This window comes from Bombina bombina, chromosome 4 (genome assembly GCF_027579735.1).
Source record: "Bombina bombina isolate aBomBom1 chromosome 4, aBomBom1.pri, whole genome shotgun sequence".
In the NCBI taxonomy this organism is placed as follows: domain Eukaryota; kingdom Metazoa; phylum Chordata; class Amphibia; order Anura; family Bombinatoridae; genus Bombina; species Bombina bombina.
In genome coordinates, this window is record NC_069502.1 from 782132179 (window position 1) to 782148686 (window position 16508).

Genomic DNA, 16508 nt, shown 5'->3' on the forward strand with positions numbered 1-16508 from the left:
GGAGCCGGCAATCTCGAGGAGCCTCAGGCCCAAGGAACACGACTGCCGTGTCTCCCAGTAAGGTGATCAGTGGCGGGTAGAAGGCTTCTCAGAAGTTGTTCTCCTCACCTCTATTCGGTCTGTGCTCTGGTGAGCAAAGAGCACACGGGCTTGCAGCAGTCCTCCACCGAGGCGGATACCCGGCCTCCTGTGCGTGGCCTGTCTTCGAGTCCCAGCTAGTCGCTTTTCAGGAAAAAAAAAAAAAGGACAAATACCTCACAAATATAGGGCAGTGGCACTCTGGAAAGGTCCCTCTAAATTCAGAGATGATTTTGGGCTTAAAGTCGGGGTTTTTTAAGATTCCCGTTCAAATATCACGGAGCTTGCATTATGTGCGTCTGTACAGCTTGGTAGCAAACTCCGCCCCTCCCCCTCATGATTTTTACGACACCCCCTCCTCCCCTGCACTCAGACCTCTGTAACACTTTGTAATTTTTAGCCATTCTTTGTTTTAAGATATAATCTGTAAATTCCATCAAATTGGTCAGTATTGCTTCAGACTTGAAAAGTAGGACAATTTTCCGAAAGCTTGTCAACTTATAAATGTATTGTTAGTCCAATAAAAAAGTATTATTGCTCAATGCAATACTCTTATTATTTTGATAAGGCTATAGCTGTGCTGGATATGCCTCGGCTTTCTCCTCAAATGTCTTAAGCCTTATCAGTTTTGCATATAGTGCCTTGCAACCTCCTGGGGGTGTTTATTTACCAGGGGATTTTTCCGCGCAGATAACTTCTGCGGTATAGGCAGCTTTGTCTGCTTTCCCTACTTCGGGTAAGCATAAGAGGAAATGTAAACATTTGTCTGCTAATAAGGCCTCTGACCCCTCTCGTTATGCGCTGGTCAACCTTTTTTTATTTGTCTGATTAGGAGCATACTTCAGTAGCTTCTGAAGGTGAAATCTCAGACTGACACTTTGGTAGAAAAATCTTCAGAATCTGAAGAGGTAAATTTTAGATTTAAACTGGAACACCTCCGTTTATTACTGAAGGAGGTCCTATCTACTTTAGACAACTCTGAACCTTCGGTTGCTATCAACCCCACAAAGTCTTCTAAGCTGTATAGAGTTTGATTCTTCATCTTCTGGGGAGGTTTTTCCGGTTTCAATGAAGATATCTGAAATTATAGCTCAGAAATGGAATAAAGCCAGGGATTCCTTTTTCCCCTTCCCCTGTTTTTAAAAAAGTTTCCTGTTGCTGACTCTATTCACGACTCTTGGTACAGTGTGCCTAAAGTAGAAGGAGCTATTTCTACTCTTGCTAAGAGAACTGCCATTCCTATAGAGGATAGTTGCTCTTTTAAGGATCCCATGGATAAGGAGCTAGAAGTTTACTTAAAAAAGATGTATATCCATCAAGTATTACAGTGGCAACCTGCAGCGAGTATCGCCACGGTTGCGGGAGCAGCATCTTATTGGTGCAATGCCTTGTCTGATATTATTACAGAGAAAACTAAGGTAGAGGAGATCCTAGATAGGATCAAAGCTCTCAAACTAGCTAATATCTTTATCTGTGATACTAATATGCAGATAATTAGACTGGGAGCTAAGATGTCTATCTTCACTGTAGTAGCACGCAGGGCTCTGTGGTATAAAGCCCTGGTCGGCTGATGTTTTTTCAAAGGCCAAGCTTTTGGCTTTACCCTATAAGGATAAGACTCTGTTTGGACCTGGTCTGGCAGAAATCATTTCAGAGATTACGGGTGGAAAGGGTTCTTTCCTGCCTCAGGACAAGAAGAATAGACCTAGGGGTCGGCAGACTTCTAATTTTCGTCCATTTCGCAACTTTAAGGGACAGAAGTCTTCCTCTTCTTCTTCCAAACCAGACCAATCCAGGTCCTCTTGGAAATCCAGTCAGCCCTGGAATAAGGGAAAGCAGAACAAGAAGCCTTCCGCTGACTCTAAATCAGCATGAAGGTTCTTCCCCAGATTTAAGTTTTGATCATGTGAGTAGCAGGCTTTCTCTCTTTCGTCAAGCCTGGATACGCGATGTCCCAGATCCATGGGCTGTGGACATAGTATCCCAGGTTTATAGAATGGGATTCAAGTCTTGCCCCGCAAGGGGCAGATTTCTCCTGTCAAGACTATCCTCAAACCAGGTAAAGGAAGCCTTCTTAAATTGCGTAAAGGACCTATCCTCCCTGGGAGTTGTTGTACCAGTCCCTCTAAGGGAACAAGGTCTAGGATTCTATTCAAATCTATTTGTGGTCCCCTAAAAGGAGGGGACTTTTCGTCCAATCCTAGATCTCAAGTGTCTCAACAAATTCCTCAGGGTTCCGTCCTTCAATATAGAAACTATGTGTTCCATTCTTCCTTTGGTAAAGGAAGGTCAGTTTATGACTACCAAAGACCTGAATGACGCATACCTTCATGTTCCCATTCACAGGGAACATCACCAGTTTCTGAGGTTTGCTTTTCAGGACAAACATTTCTAGTTTGTTGCGCTTCCATTTGTTCTTGCCACAGCTCCCAGAATATTCACAAAGGTTCTGGGGGAGCTATTGGCAGTGATCAGATCCCAGGGAATTGCTGTGGTGCCTTATCTAGATGACATTTTGGTTCAGGTGTCATCTTTTCAACTAGCCCAATCTCATACAGAGATGCTTTTTGCCTTTTCTACGTTCCCACGGGTGGAAGGTGAATTTGAAAAAGAGTTCTCTAATTCCATCTACAACAGTGGGTTTCCTAGGGACAATAATAGATTCCATGTCCATTAAAATTTTCCTGACGGAGGTCAGACAATCCAAACTTCTTGCTTTCTGCCTTTCCCTCCAGTCTGCCATTCGCCCATCAGTGGCTTAATGCATGGAGGTGATTGGTCTGATGGTAGCATCCGTGGACATCATCCTTTTTGCTTGGTTCCATCTAAGACTGCTGCAGCTTTGCATGCTCCGTCAATGGAACAGAAACCATTCAGATTTGTCACAGAGGATAAATCTGGACCCCCAAACAAGAGACTCTCTCATGGTGGATGTCTCAGGAGCATCTGTCTCAGGGCACTTGTTTCCTGAGACCTTCCTGGGAGATTGTGACTACGGACGCCAGCCTGTCAGGCTGGGGAGCTGTTTGGGGTTCTCTGAAGGCTCAGGGCCTGTGATCTCGTGAAGAGTCCTCTCTTCCCATAAACATCTTGGAGTTGAGAACCATTTTCAATGCCCTTTCAGCGTGGCCTCAACTGTCTTTGTTTCTTTTTATTAGATTCCAGTTAGACAACATCACCTCAGTGGCTTACATAAACCACCAGGGAGGGACTCGGAGTTCCTTAGCCATGAAGGAGGTGACTCGCATTCTGCAATGGGCGGAAGCTCACAATTGCTTTCTATCTGCCATCCACATTCCAGGTGTGGACAACTGGGAGGCGGACTTTCTGAGCAGACAGACTTTTCATCCTGGGGATTGGGCTCTCTATCCGGAAGTGTTCTCTCAGATAACCATCAGATGGGGAGTTCGAGTTGGATCTGATGGTGTCCCGCCAAAACGCCAAGGTTCCAAAGTACAGTTCAAGGTCAAGAGATCCTCAGGCCGTTCTGATAGATGCTCTAGCCGTTCCTTGGATGTTCTCTCTAGCATCTGTTTCCTCTGTTTGCTCTCCGTCCACGAGTCATTGCTCATATCATACAGGAGAGAGCATCAGTGATCCTAATAGCTCCTGCATAGCCTCGCAGGATCTGGTTTGCGGATCTTGTATAGATGTCATCTCTACCTCCTTGGATGTTACCTCTGAGAAAGGACCTTCCAATTCATGGTCCTTTCCTCCATCCAAGATAAATTCAAATGCTATACAGATATGCTAGATGTTGACAACAAAATGTACAGAATGACTAGAATAGAGCACAATACTCCCCTCTTAGGTGACCGCAGCCTTCTAACAGTCTCTCCCAAAAGGACTGTGAGTAGAATATGGAAAATGTATATAGAGGCGCTGGTCTTGGATCCTTCTGTGTGTTGTAGTACACACTGAAGAAAGAAACTTGGCTTGTGATTCGCAGGAGTAAACAACAAAATAATGTGCAGTATACTTACTCCGAAAATTTCAGAGTTCAGCCTCTTCATAAGGATCTATATCCTGATTTTCCCATATTGTGCTTTAGTATCTGCAGACAATGGAAATTACACTGCAGGTGATTGTATCTCATAAATTATATATATAAAGTGCAGTATACTCACTCCGAGTAATTCGGAATCCGGCTCCTCAAAAGTGGTTGGTAACTTAGAAATACTTCCAAAAAGGCAGCAGAAAATACTTCTTGTAACAAACAAATATTTATTAAAACATATTTAAAAAGCTCTTCTTTTGGCTCTACGCGTTTCAACGACTAAATCGTCTTTTTCAAGAGCAGTAAAAACAATCGGTTCCCACTAGTAATTGGAATGACATTGTGGACTCTCCATGTCATAGGAAAGAAAGCAAAATGTATGCTTACCTGATAAATTTCTTTCCGGACATGGAGAGTCCATGACCCCGTCCTATTTTTAATTATATTCCAGTAGTGTGTTTTTTTTTTTTTTTTTTTGCGTAAACGTCAGGCACCTTTTCACTCTTGTGTTTCTTCTTTTTCCATTTTCCTTCGGCTGAATGACTGAGGATTATGGGTAAGGGAAGGTACTCTTAACAGCTTTGCTGGGGTGCTCTTTGCCTCCTCCTGCTGGCCAGGAGTTGAATACCCCACTAGTATTGGAATGACGTTGTAGACTCTCCATGTCCGGAAAGAAAGAAATTTATCAGGTAAGCATAAATTTTGTTTTTATGTTAGAATGAAGTCCAGGCTTACTTTGTTAAAAGGCCCCTTGCATTGGTGGAGAGCTAACAAAGATACTTATCCCACCTTGATGAAATTGGCAAAAACCTACTTATGCATCTGAGCGCCTCTTATCTGCTGAAGGCAAAATAGCTTGCCAAAAAAGAGCCAGCCTCAGCCAGGAGCATGTGGTCATGTTTGCATTTCTATGTAAATTTTACAAAAGAGTGATTAACAGAATGTTATAAACCATGATAGTCTACCTTTTTCTAGTTCTACCCCTTTTCAAACAGTTTGTCCAATTTTTAAGCAGCAGAACAAATTTTTATAATTAAGCAAAACAAAACCACAAACTCTTGTGTTTAATGTAAAGTTGTAAAGTTTTAGGGGTCTATTTATTTAACAAGGGCCGAATGGCTCTTGTTCCCCATGTTTCTGCGCGAGCCTTTAGGCTCGCTGGAAACAGCAGTTATGAAGCAGCGGTCTTAAAGGGACATGAAACCCAATTTTTTTTCTTTCATGATTTAGAAAGAGCATGCGATTTTAAACAACTTTCTAATTTACTTCTATTATCTAATTTGCTTTGTTCTCTTAATTTGTTTGCAGAAAAGCATATCTAGATAGGCTCAGTAGCTACTGATTGGTGGCAGCACAAAGGTGCTTTGTGTGATTGGCTCATCCATGTGCATTGATATTTCTTCAACAAAGGATATCTAAAGATTAAAGCAAATTAGATAATAGAAGTATATTGAAATGTTGATTAAAATTGTATTCTCTATCTGAATCTGGAAAGAAAGAATGTGGGTTTAATGTTCCTTTAAGACTGCTGCTCCATAACTTGTCCGCCGCCTCTGAGGCTGGGAACAGCGATCAGGCTGATTGACACCCCCTGTTCTCACACATTAAGCAGCATAAAATCAAAGCAACACATTTGATTAATCCCCACTGTTCAATAATCCCCCCATAGGAGATATTAGCCCATGATTCTATTAAGATCAAAGGAGCCACACTGTGAACCCTGTCTTCTAGCGTTTTCAATATATGTAGAAAATTTAAACAATCTTACCAGAATCCATGCTGTGGAACAGAAAGACAGACTCTCAAGTGTGACAGTCTTGTAGCATCACTCCCGACATGGACTTGAGTGAGAAAAACAAGCAGGCAGTAAAACTCGTCAACACTGATTGCTTAGGAGCTGTTAGCAGGCAGTCTGGATGGGTTCGCAGAAAAGCTCTCCCTACATCTCCAGATTCTAACTTTTGTCAATGCTCTCACTGAGAGGCTGACAAGACTACTTAAAACTCCGGTTCCATATTTAAGGGCAGATACCTTTCCTAAGGAACTACTCCGAATCTTCTGACACTTCTCTGCCAACCTCTTGTGACGAAAGGCAAAGAATGACTGGGGGATGGGGGAAGTTGGAGAGGTATTTTAAGCCTTTGGCTGGGGTGTCTTTGCCTCCTCCTTGCCAGGTTCAGTATTTCCCAACAGTAAGGAATGAAGCCGTGGACTCTCCTTATATTAAGAAGGAAAAGAGCTGTTTAACTTAGGACAATGCCCTACAAAAGGCCCTTTTAAGGGATATTGGTACTTTAGTATTAGATTAGGGGGTGTTTTTATTTTGGGGGGATTTTTTATTTTTATAGGGGTATTAGTTTAGGTTTAAACTTTTTTTTTTATTTTGGATAGCTTTGTTTATTTTTTTCTGTTATTTTACTTTTTATTTTTTGTAACATTATCTTGGGGGTTTGTTTTTTTTTAAACATAGACTGCCCTCTGGGCAGGCTTATCACCTAGTAATAAATAAATCTTTTTCTCCAATGTTATGGCCATATTAAGTTATTTTTGTGTGACTTGTATTATTTTGTGTTCCAGTGTGTTAAAAAAAAGCCCTGCCCACCTCATCAAGGAAATTATTTTGGTAGATGACTACAGTGACAGTGGTAAGTTTAATACTTTTATATTTTTTTACTGAAATACTGTCATGTTATCATTAAAATCATATTGTGCTGTAAAATTTTCTTCCCTAAGATCTATTTTAACTACTGGATTGTATTAAATGAATGCTCTTTTTCCATTGTCATGAGAAATAGCTGCTTTAGCCTGATTAAGACCTATTCTGATAATTGTAGCACTGTATTATTGGCTATAGAAAAGCTATGTAAGCAGCATCAGAAATAAACTTTTCAGTGAGAGAGAGCCTGGCTCATTTGACAAGGTGTTCCTTTACAGCTGAAGCAATATTTTTTCAAATAGGCCAGGCTCTCTCTATCACCATTCTAGAAGGTTTATTTCTGCTGCTGATATTTTTGTAGCTTTTTCTATAGCCAATAATTCAGTGTTAAATTTTTACTATAGGTAAATAGAATTAAATGTTCACAGCTGCTTGCTTGAGTATATTGGCACTTTTAAGATATTTGTTTTTAATTTACATGACATTTAATTTTTTTCATCAGATGGCAAGAGTCCATGAGACATCAAGCGGGGAATTGCCCGCTTGACCACTAGAAGGAGGCAAGACACCACAACATACCAGAGCTTTAAAGCCCTCCCACTTACCCTGAATCCTCAGTTATTTTTTTGATAAAAATGGTGCGGGTCCACAAACCACTAGTTCTCTGGATCTAGCTACTCTGGGTGAGATTCAGGATTAAATCTCCTGAGACTGGCAAACTGCTTTAGTTGTGATGCAGCTGTGAGAATGATTCACATTAATTCTAAGAATGCAGATTTTGGCGTCACAACCTTTTAAGGCTCAAATCTTTGTCTGCTGATATGGTTTCTAAATGCAGACTAGTATCTCTTCCCTTTCAGGGAGAAAACCTTTTTTGGTCCAGGACTGGATAATGTTATTGCCACAGTTAATGGAGAAAAGGGAGCTTTTCTGCCACAGGATAAACCGTTTAAGAGTAAGTTTAGATCTGCAAAACATTTCTTTTAACAATCGAAAGATTTGCTTCCTGCCAAATTTCTGGATTCACAAAATCTTCATTAAATTTTAGCCTTGCTAGAAAAAAAGAAAGACGTTTACCCCAGCCTCCAAGTCCATATGAAGGTGCGGCTTACTTGCCAGACCAGTCACTGGTGGTAAGGGAGATTTTCTGCCCCAAAATAAAAAAACAAATACAAGTTTAAGCTCAGATCTCCTCATCTGCCCAGAGTTCAGGCTGCTCCAAATATTCCATGAGGACCAGTCCTTATTGCTCCAAAAACAAACAGTCCAAGAAATCTACCCCAGCTTCTTTGTCTGCATGAAGGTGTGGCCCCCATGCCGACTAGTGGGTAGTGGGGGGCAGACTGAGTCTCTTTTGGGAGGCGTGGTTTATAGGAGCTTTGATGAATTTAGTTTGCGTTCAAGGAATCTCTGTAGATCCTTACCTGGATGATCTTTTTGTTTAGCTGGGCCTCACAGCTGGGAGTTCTAGCTGGGCCTCATAGTCGAGCGGTTTTTCGGTTGCTTTATGGTCCTTGTGGTAAAAAAATATCTTCCAAAGAGCTCCAGAGACCCATGTTTCTTTACTGGCATTCATAATCGATTCAGTGACTACGCACCTGTCTCTGACAAATCAGCACAGATTAAAGTTGTAACAGGCTTTCACACACCTTCGACTCAATCTTTCCCTTTGTTGCTTTGTGCATGAAAGTTGTGGGTCTCATGGTGGCTGCCTTAGATTCAGTCTCATTTTGCCATATTTTATCGTCGGTCCCTCAAATTGCAATTGTTGCATCAGTAAAAATGGGAATCGCAAGGATTTTTCTCAGAAAATGCAGTTTAGACAAGACAGTCTAACTTTGTGCCAGATTTACCATTCCCTTGTTCAGGTACCTCTTTTCTTTCCTATGGCATGGAGAGTCCACAAAACATTCTAATTACTAGTGGGATATTCAATCCTGGCCAGCAGGCATAGGCAAAGAGCACCCCAACAGAGCTGTTAAGTATCACTTCCCTTACCCATAACCCCCAGTCATTCTCTTTGCCTTTATCACGGGAGGATGGCGAAGATGTTGTCTGAATTTTTTTCCCTGCAAGCAAGGATTGGGGTCTAGCTTTGTCTACATCAATCTCTTTAGTAAGTGTAATGGTGGCTATTAGCAGTTAGAAGACGGCGAGGTGGTCTTTGCTTAAACTTCTAACATTATTACTACCCCTATTATAGAAAGCCAGGGTTAGATAACTCTGTTCTTTCTTTTCTATAGGTCCCTGGTAGATATAGTAAAGCTGCCACACCTCAGAAGACAGCTCCTGTCTGACAGAGCAGGATCCACAGGTAAGTGCTTTCCCTTCTAGGTATGAAGGTACCGGCACTATAGGGGTTAAATCCTTGTGGAAAGCATTTGGAATCTGTTTTAGGGGCACTGCTTTTATGTGAAAATAGGCATCATATTTTATTGGGGCTCAGAGATGGAGAGTGTATGACGTGTTTGACAGGTGTTTATTCAACATTTAACTTGTTGCAATCACTTTTCAGCTCAGCTTGTTTGGCCCAATTACTTTTGCTGTGCTGCTGTCGATTTTCGCACAGTTTTTGTTTGGCGCAATAAAAAAAAAAAAAAAAAAAAAAGAGACCTTGACATGGTACCTGGGCTTATTCTATTTGGCGAGATGCGGTAACTAACTCTTAAATTTTTGCTTTTAATCTTAGCTGAGAGCTATTAATTTGTTTTCTAATTTTTCCTATGGGCCTTGCACCCAGACCTGTCTGGGGTTAACTGCCTGTGACTCTGGGGACAGTGCAGCTTCCTGAGAGTGCTAGTGTGCACCCAGGGCTGTGCATGTTGCAGGGTCATGGGATGCAGTCCCCTTCCGTGTTTTGTGTGTGTGTGTGTATGTATATATGTGTATATATATATATATATATATATATATGTGTGTGTATATATATATATATATATATATATATATGTATATATATGTGTGTGTGTGTCCCCTGGGGGGGGGGCTTAATGTACATTTGGACTGGCATTGCTGCTTGTAATTAACATATAACTTGGCAATCGAATATTGAAGTATAATGTTGCTCCCTATTTCACATGCAACTTTGTGCTTAACGTGGCCTTTCTATGTATATTACTGATTTTGTATTTTTATTTTATTTTGTAGTTTTTATTTTCAGCAGCATGTTGTAGATAATGTTTTTGTCAGTGAATACATGCATGAATTGACGGTTTTTGATGTATAGCCCCCACTTAAGATAGCATATTACTGCCTATAAACATACGCTTATTCACATTGCTTGTCTATCATGCAATTCAAGGGCAGTACTTTTTAGATAAGTACATGTAGCCTGACATTACTGCTTGTAATTGACATGTAACTTCCGTGGTGCACATGCAACTTTGTACTTAACGTGATTTTCCATACATATATTACTTACTCATTTTGTATGTCTTGTTTCTATATCCAGCAGTATGTTGTAGATAATATGTCCTTGTTTGCCAGTGAATATATGCATGGATTGACTGTTTTGATGTATAGCCCCCACTTAAGGTTTTTTTTACTGCCTATATGCATACGTCTATTCACATTACTTACTTATATTGCAAATTCTAGGACAGTACTTGTTTGGTAGCACAACCCGGTGTGCCTTTACATCGCCACGGCTAGCAGGTTACTTGTTTAGATTGTACTACATTATGCTTAATCCCTACTGTTGATCTACATTGTTAGGATATGCCCAAAATCATATGTTGGTTAGCATCTGTCTCTCAATATTGATCCTGCATAACTCATGTGGCACTGTTACGTTTACATCAGCTGTGTTATTGTTTATACTTGTCACATCGGCTGATCGCGGTGCGGCATCCGTTTGCCATGGTAACACTGTGACGTTTTCGTCACATGATTCTGTGTTTCTTCTGGTCGCGGCCGTAATTTACCGACGGGTGTTTGGGATTAGTAGGGGTATATAGGGGGTAAGTATTTGTTTGTTAATATGCCTATTTTGAAAACGGGGGCAACCCCGAAACGTCAATAAAGACACTGTTTGTTACTGTAAGACCCTGTGAGTGACTCCCTTCCTTTGCTGATTTATATATATATATATATATATATATATATATGTGTGTGTGCGTGTGAGCTAATAGATGCATTAGCAGTTCCTTGGAGGTTCAATTTGATTTACATTTTCCCGCCATTACCACTTCTTCCTCGTGTAGTGGCCCGCATTAAGCAGGAGCAGGCATCAGTGATACTGATTGCTCCATCATAGCCGCAAAGGATGTGGTTCGCAGACCTGGTGGGGATGTCCTCATCTCCTCCGTGGAAGTTAACTCTCAGGGATCTGCTGGAACAGAGTCCTTTTGTTCATCAAAATTTAGATTCTCTGAGGCTGACTGCGTGGTGATTGAACGCTTAGTCCTAGCCAAGAGAGGTTTCTCTAAGGGGGTTATTGATACTCTAATTCAAGCTCGTAAGCCTGTTACTTGTCACATCTATCATAAGGTGTGGAGAGCTTGCTTATTCTGCTGTGAGGAATGTGGTTTAGCCTGGCATAAGGTTAAGGCTGCCAGGATACTTTCTTTTCTCCAGGAGGGTCTGGAGAAAAGCATTTTTGCCAGTTCCCTGAGGGGACAGATTTCGGCCTTATCTGTTTTGCTGCACAAGAGGCTCGCAGAGCTCCCTGACGTGCAATCTTTCGTTAAGGCTCTGATTGGGATCAGACCTATGTTTAAATCTAATGCTCCACCTTGGAATTTAAATCTTGTTCTTAATGTTTTGCAACGGCTCCGTTTGAGCCTATGCATTTGGTTGACATCAAATTGTTGTCCTGGAAGATTTTTTTCTTCTTAAACGGGGAGAGGCCACAGCTGCATTCATTACTTTTGGGAAATAAAGAACCTGGCCACCAGGAGAAGGCAAATACACCCCAGCCAAAGGCTTAAATACTTCCCCCACTTCCCTCAATCCCACTGTCATTCTTTGCCTTTCGTCACAGGAGGTTGGCAGAGAAGTGTCAGAAGATTTTGGAATAGTCTCTTATGGAGGGTAGTTCATTTTTTATGCATGTATGATAACGCAAGAAGACAGGGTCACAGTGTGACTCCTTTTATCTGTATAGAATCAAGGGTTAATATCTCCTGAGGGGAATTATTGAACAGTGGGGGATTTATACATGATTGCTTTATTATGTTTGGATTTGGATCATTTCACCTGTGCACTGGTTCAGCTATACCATGGTTGAGAAACACTGCTCTAGACAAGTGCATGTTACTTACGTAGTATTCCTTCCTTTGGTTGTGGCTATCGCTACTGGTTCACTGAAGGTGAGCCCCCCCCCGTTCCATACACCTTCAGCCGCCTTTGTGGACTGCGGATTGGTGTAGGTTTCGAGGACGTTCTTGCAACTTACTCCCCTGAATGGTGAGACACCACCACGTGATCTGCCTCGGAAACTAGAAGCGAGTCTGTCGGGCGACTTTTTGAGGTCTTGGCCTGCTGTGTTTGGCACCGCTTTGTGCCTTCTCCTATGTGAGTAGCCATCCGCCTGGGTTTTTTGGGATTTTCTGTGTATCCTGTGCAGACGATACTGTTCTATGTAGCGCCTCTCTTTCTGTTTCTACAGGACTTTGTAGTCACTTACCTATTTGGGAGTGCTGCCGTCCCTTCTGGATTCTGACCTTGTGTTTTTTACTCTCATCACATACAAGCGCACCTCCATAGGGTTCCTCAGCTCTATAACATTCAGGCTAGCTTCAACATGTCTTGCTCTCCAGACCTCCTAAAGGCAATCTGTGGCTCGGTGTATGGAGGTGATTGGTCTCATGGTGTCCAGCATGGACATCATTTCCTTTGCAAGGTTTCACCTCAGACTGTTGCAACTGCGCATGCTGAAGCGGTGGAACGACGATCATTCGGCTCGGTCTCAAGTTTTCTCTGGACTACCGATTGAGAGAATCATTCTCTTGGTGTTTTTGTCCGGATCACTTGTCCCAAGGAACGTCCATCTCAAGACCATCCTGGGTGATTGTGACTACGGTTGCGAGTCTGTCAGGATGGGGAGCTGTTTGGGGTGCCAGGAAGGCACAGGTCCTATGGACTCAGGAGAAAAAGCTCCCTCCCGATCGCATTTTGGATCTTTGGGCAATATACAATGCTCTGAAGGCTTGGCCTCTGCTGGTTTCATCCCAGTTTATCAGATTCCAATCAGACAATTTAACCTCGGTGGCTTACATCAACCATCTGGGGGGAATGAGAAGCTCTCTAGCTATGAGGGAAGTATCTTGGATTCTGGAGTGGGCAGAGACCCACATTTGTTCGCAGTCGGCGATCCACATTTCGGGTCTGGACAACTGGGAAGCGGATTTCCTCAGCAGACAATCCTTTCAGGGGAATGGTCTCTCCATCCCGAGTGTTTGCAGAGATTGCCAAGAGGTAGATCTTATAACCTCTCAATACCAAGCTACCCAGATATGGGTCGAGGTACAGGGATCCTCAGGCGGAGCTAACAGATGCATTAGCGGTGCCTTGGAGGTTCAATCCAGTTTCATTTTTTCCGGACATTACCACTACTTCCTAGTGTAGTGGTTTCGAATCAAGCAGGACTCAGTGATACTGATTGCTCCGTCTTAGCCGCGGGGGATAGGGTTCGCGGACTAGTGGGGATGTCATCATCTCCGTGGAAGGTACCTTGTCGCAGGGATCTGCTGACCAAGGTCTCTTTGTTCATCTATGTCTAGATTCTCTGAGGCTGACTGCATGGAGATTGAACGCTTAGTCCTAGCCAAGAGAGGGTTTTCTGAGTGTTATTTTTACTCTCATTCAAGCTCGTAGCTGGTTGCTCGTTGCATCTATCATAAGGTGTGGAGGACCTACTTATTCTGTTCTCCAGGATAAAATGAAGAAGGGCTTTTCTGCAAGTCCTCTGATTAGGACAGATTTAGGCCCTGTCTGTGTTACTGCACAAGAGGTTCGCTGAGCTTCCTGATGTGCAGTCATTTGTTAAGGCTCTGCTGGGATCAGACCTGTGTTTAGATCTATTGCTCCTCCTTGAAGTTTAAATCTTGTTCTTAAAGTTGTGCACGGGCTCCGTCTTGGAAGGTTCCTTTTCTACGGGCTATTGCTTCTGCGCGCAGAATATCTTTGATTGCTGCCTTGCAATTGCGTCCCTCCTTATTTGTCTTCCACGCTGATAAGGCTGTTTTACGAACCAAGTTAGGTTTTCTTTCTAAGGTTGTGTCAATTCGCAACCTCAATCAAGAGATCGTGCTTCCTTTCTTATGTCCTAATCCTTCTTAGTCGTATTTCTGGATGTGGTTTGTGCCTTGAAGTCCTATCTTCAGGCTACGAAGGAATTTAGTCAAACTCCTTTCTCTGTTTGTTCTCTTTTCCGGGAAGCTTGGGGGTCAGAGGGCCTCTTCTTTATCTTTTTGGCTGAGAAGTGTCCTCCATTTAGTATTGAGACAGCGGGACATAAGCCTCCTCTGAGGATTACAGCTCATTCTACGAGAGCAGTGGTTTCCTCTTGGGCCTTCAAGAATGAGGCTTCTATGGATCAGATTTGTAAGGCGGCTACCTGGTCCTCCTTACTTACTTTTTCAAGACTTTACAAGTTTGTTGTTTTTGCTTCTGCTGAAGCAGCCTTCGGGAGAGAGGTTTTGCATGCTGTGGTGCCCTCAGATTAGGGTCCACCTCTCTTTTTTTTCCTCCCGTTTTGCATTCAGTGTCCTCTATAGCTTGGGTATTGTTTTCCCAAAAGTAATGAATGCAGCTGTGGCATCTCTCGGTTTAAGAAGAAAAACATAAATTATGCTTACCAGATAATTTTCTTTTCTTCTGACGGGGAGAGGCCACAGCTCCCCGCTCGTTTTTATTCTATGAGGCGGTCTTATATTTTATTTGTTCTTCTGGCACCTTTTTCACCCTGATATTTCTCCTACTGTTCCTTGTTCCCTCGGTAGAATAACTGGGGGATGAGGAAGTGGGGGAGGTATTTAAGCCTTTGGCTGGGGTGTCTTTGCCTCCTCCTGGTGGCCAGGTTCTGTATTTACAAAAAGTAATGAATGCAGCTGTGGCCTCTCCCCGTCAGAAGAAAAAAAATTATCTGGTAAGCATAATTTGTTTTTTCTACTGTCTATTGCGTCGGCATGCAGAGTTTCTGAAATAGCTGCCTTGCAATATGAGCCTCCTTATCTCGTGTTTCACACTGATAAGGCTGTCCTACGTACCTGCTTGGCTTTTCTTCCTAAGATTGTGTCTGATCGCAAAATCAATTAAGAGATTGTGGTTCCTTCCTTGTGTCCAAATCCTCCTCCTTCGAAGGAACGTTTACTTCATAGTTTGGATCTGGTTCGAGCTTTGAAGTTTTATCTTCAAGCTACAAAGGATTTTAGACAAACTTCTTCCTTCCTTGTTTTTTTATCTACTCTGGGAAGCGTATGGGTCTGAATGCTTCTTCAACTTCCTTATATTTTTGGTTGAGGAGTGTTAGACGCTTAGCTTACGAGTCAGCGGGTGTTATACCTCCTCAGAGGATTATGGCTCATTCCACTAGAGCAGTGGCTTTCTCTTGAGCCTTTAAGAATGTTTGAGCCCGTATACTCCAATGGGCAGACCAAAATTAGGTTTTCTCTTCTGGCACTATTTATACCCTGATATTTCTCCTACTGTTCCTTGTTCCCTTGGCAAAATGACTGGGATATGAGGGAAGTAGGGGGAGTATTTAAGCCTTTGGCTGGGGTGTCTTTGCCTCCTCCTGGTGGCCAGGTTCTGTATTTACAAAAAGTAATGAATGCAGCTGTGGCCTCTCCCCGTCAGAAGAAAAGAAAATTATCTGGTAAGCATAATTTGTTTTTTCTACTGTCTATTGCGTCGGCATGCAGAGTTTCTGAAATAGCTGCCTTGCAATATGAGCCTCCTTATCTCGTGTTTCACACTGATAAGGCTGTCCTACGTACCTGCTTGGCTTTTCTTCCTAAGATTGTGTCTGATCGCAAAATCAATTAAGAGATTGTGGTTCCTTCCTTGTGTCCAAATCCTCCTCCTTCGAAGGAACGTTTACTTCATAGTTTGGATCTGGTTCGAGCTTTGAAGTTTTATCTTCAAGCTACAAAGGATTTTAGACAAACTTCTTCCTTCCTTGTTTTTTTATCTACTCTGGGAAGCGTATGGGTCTGAATGCTTCTTCAACTTCCTTATATTTTTGGTTGAGGAGTGTTAGACGCTTAGCTTACGAGTCAGCGGGTGTTATACCTCCTCAGAGGATTATGGCTCATTCCACTAGAGCAGTGGCTTTCTCTTGAGCCTTTAAGAATGTTTGAGCCCGTATACTCCAATGGGCAGACCAAAATTAGGTTTTCTCTTCTGGCACTATTTATACCCTGATATTTCTCCTACTGTTCCTTGTTCCCTTGGCAAAATGACTGGGATATGAGGGAAGTAGGGGGAGTATTTAAGCCTTTGGCTGGGGTGTCTTTGCCTCCTCCTGGTGGCCAGGTTCAGTATTTCCCAACAGTAAGGAATTATGCCATGGGCTCTCCTCATACAGAAGGAAATGCAATTATCAGTTAAGCATAATTTATGTTTCTCTTTTCCTCTTACTATTCAATTATATTCAAGGTAGGTACTACTATAACTTTCATGTTGTTCTTAGAAATATTTTGATCTTGCAGGTTCCTCCCTGTTCTCTCTTTTATATGACGATACTGTCTGTCTATTTTAGTTGGTTTGTTCTTAGGTAAAGTATAATGTCTATTCTGTCCCTTTTTTGGTTGACCATTGATATGTCTATTTTTG

At 42.3% G+C, this 16508-nt stretch overlaps 1 protein-coding gene across 1 annotated transcript in view; it reads left to right on the plus strand.

Moving 5' to 3' along the window:
* GALNT2 (polypeptide N-acetylgalactosaminyltransferase 2) overlaps positions 1–16508 on the plus strand; it is a gene marked incomplete in the record, with an annotated part of 519141 nt that overhangs the window by 104960 nt on the left and 397673 nt on the right. The window contains 1 exon segment of the mRNA XM_053711154.1: positions 6653–6720. Coding sequence (XP_053567129.1) covers positions 6653–6720 — 68 coding nt within the window.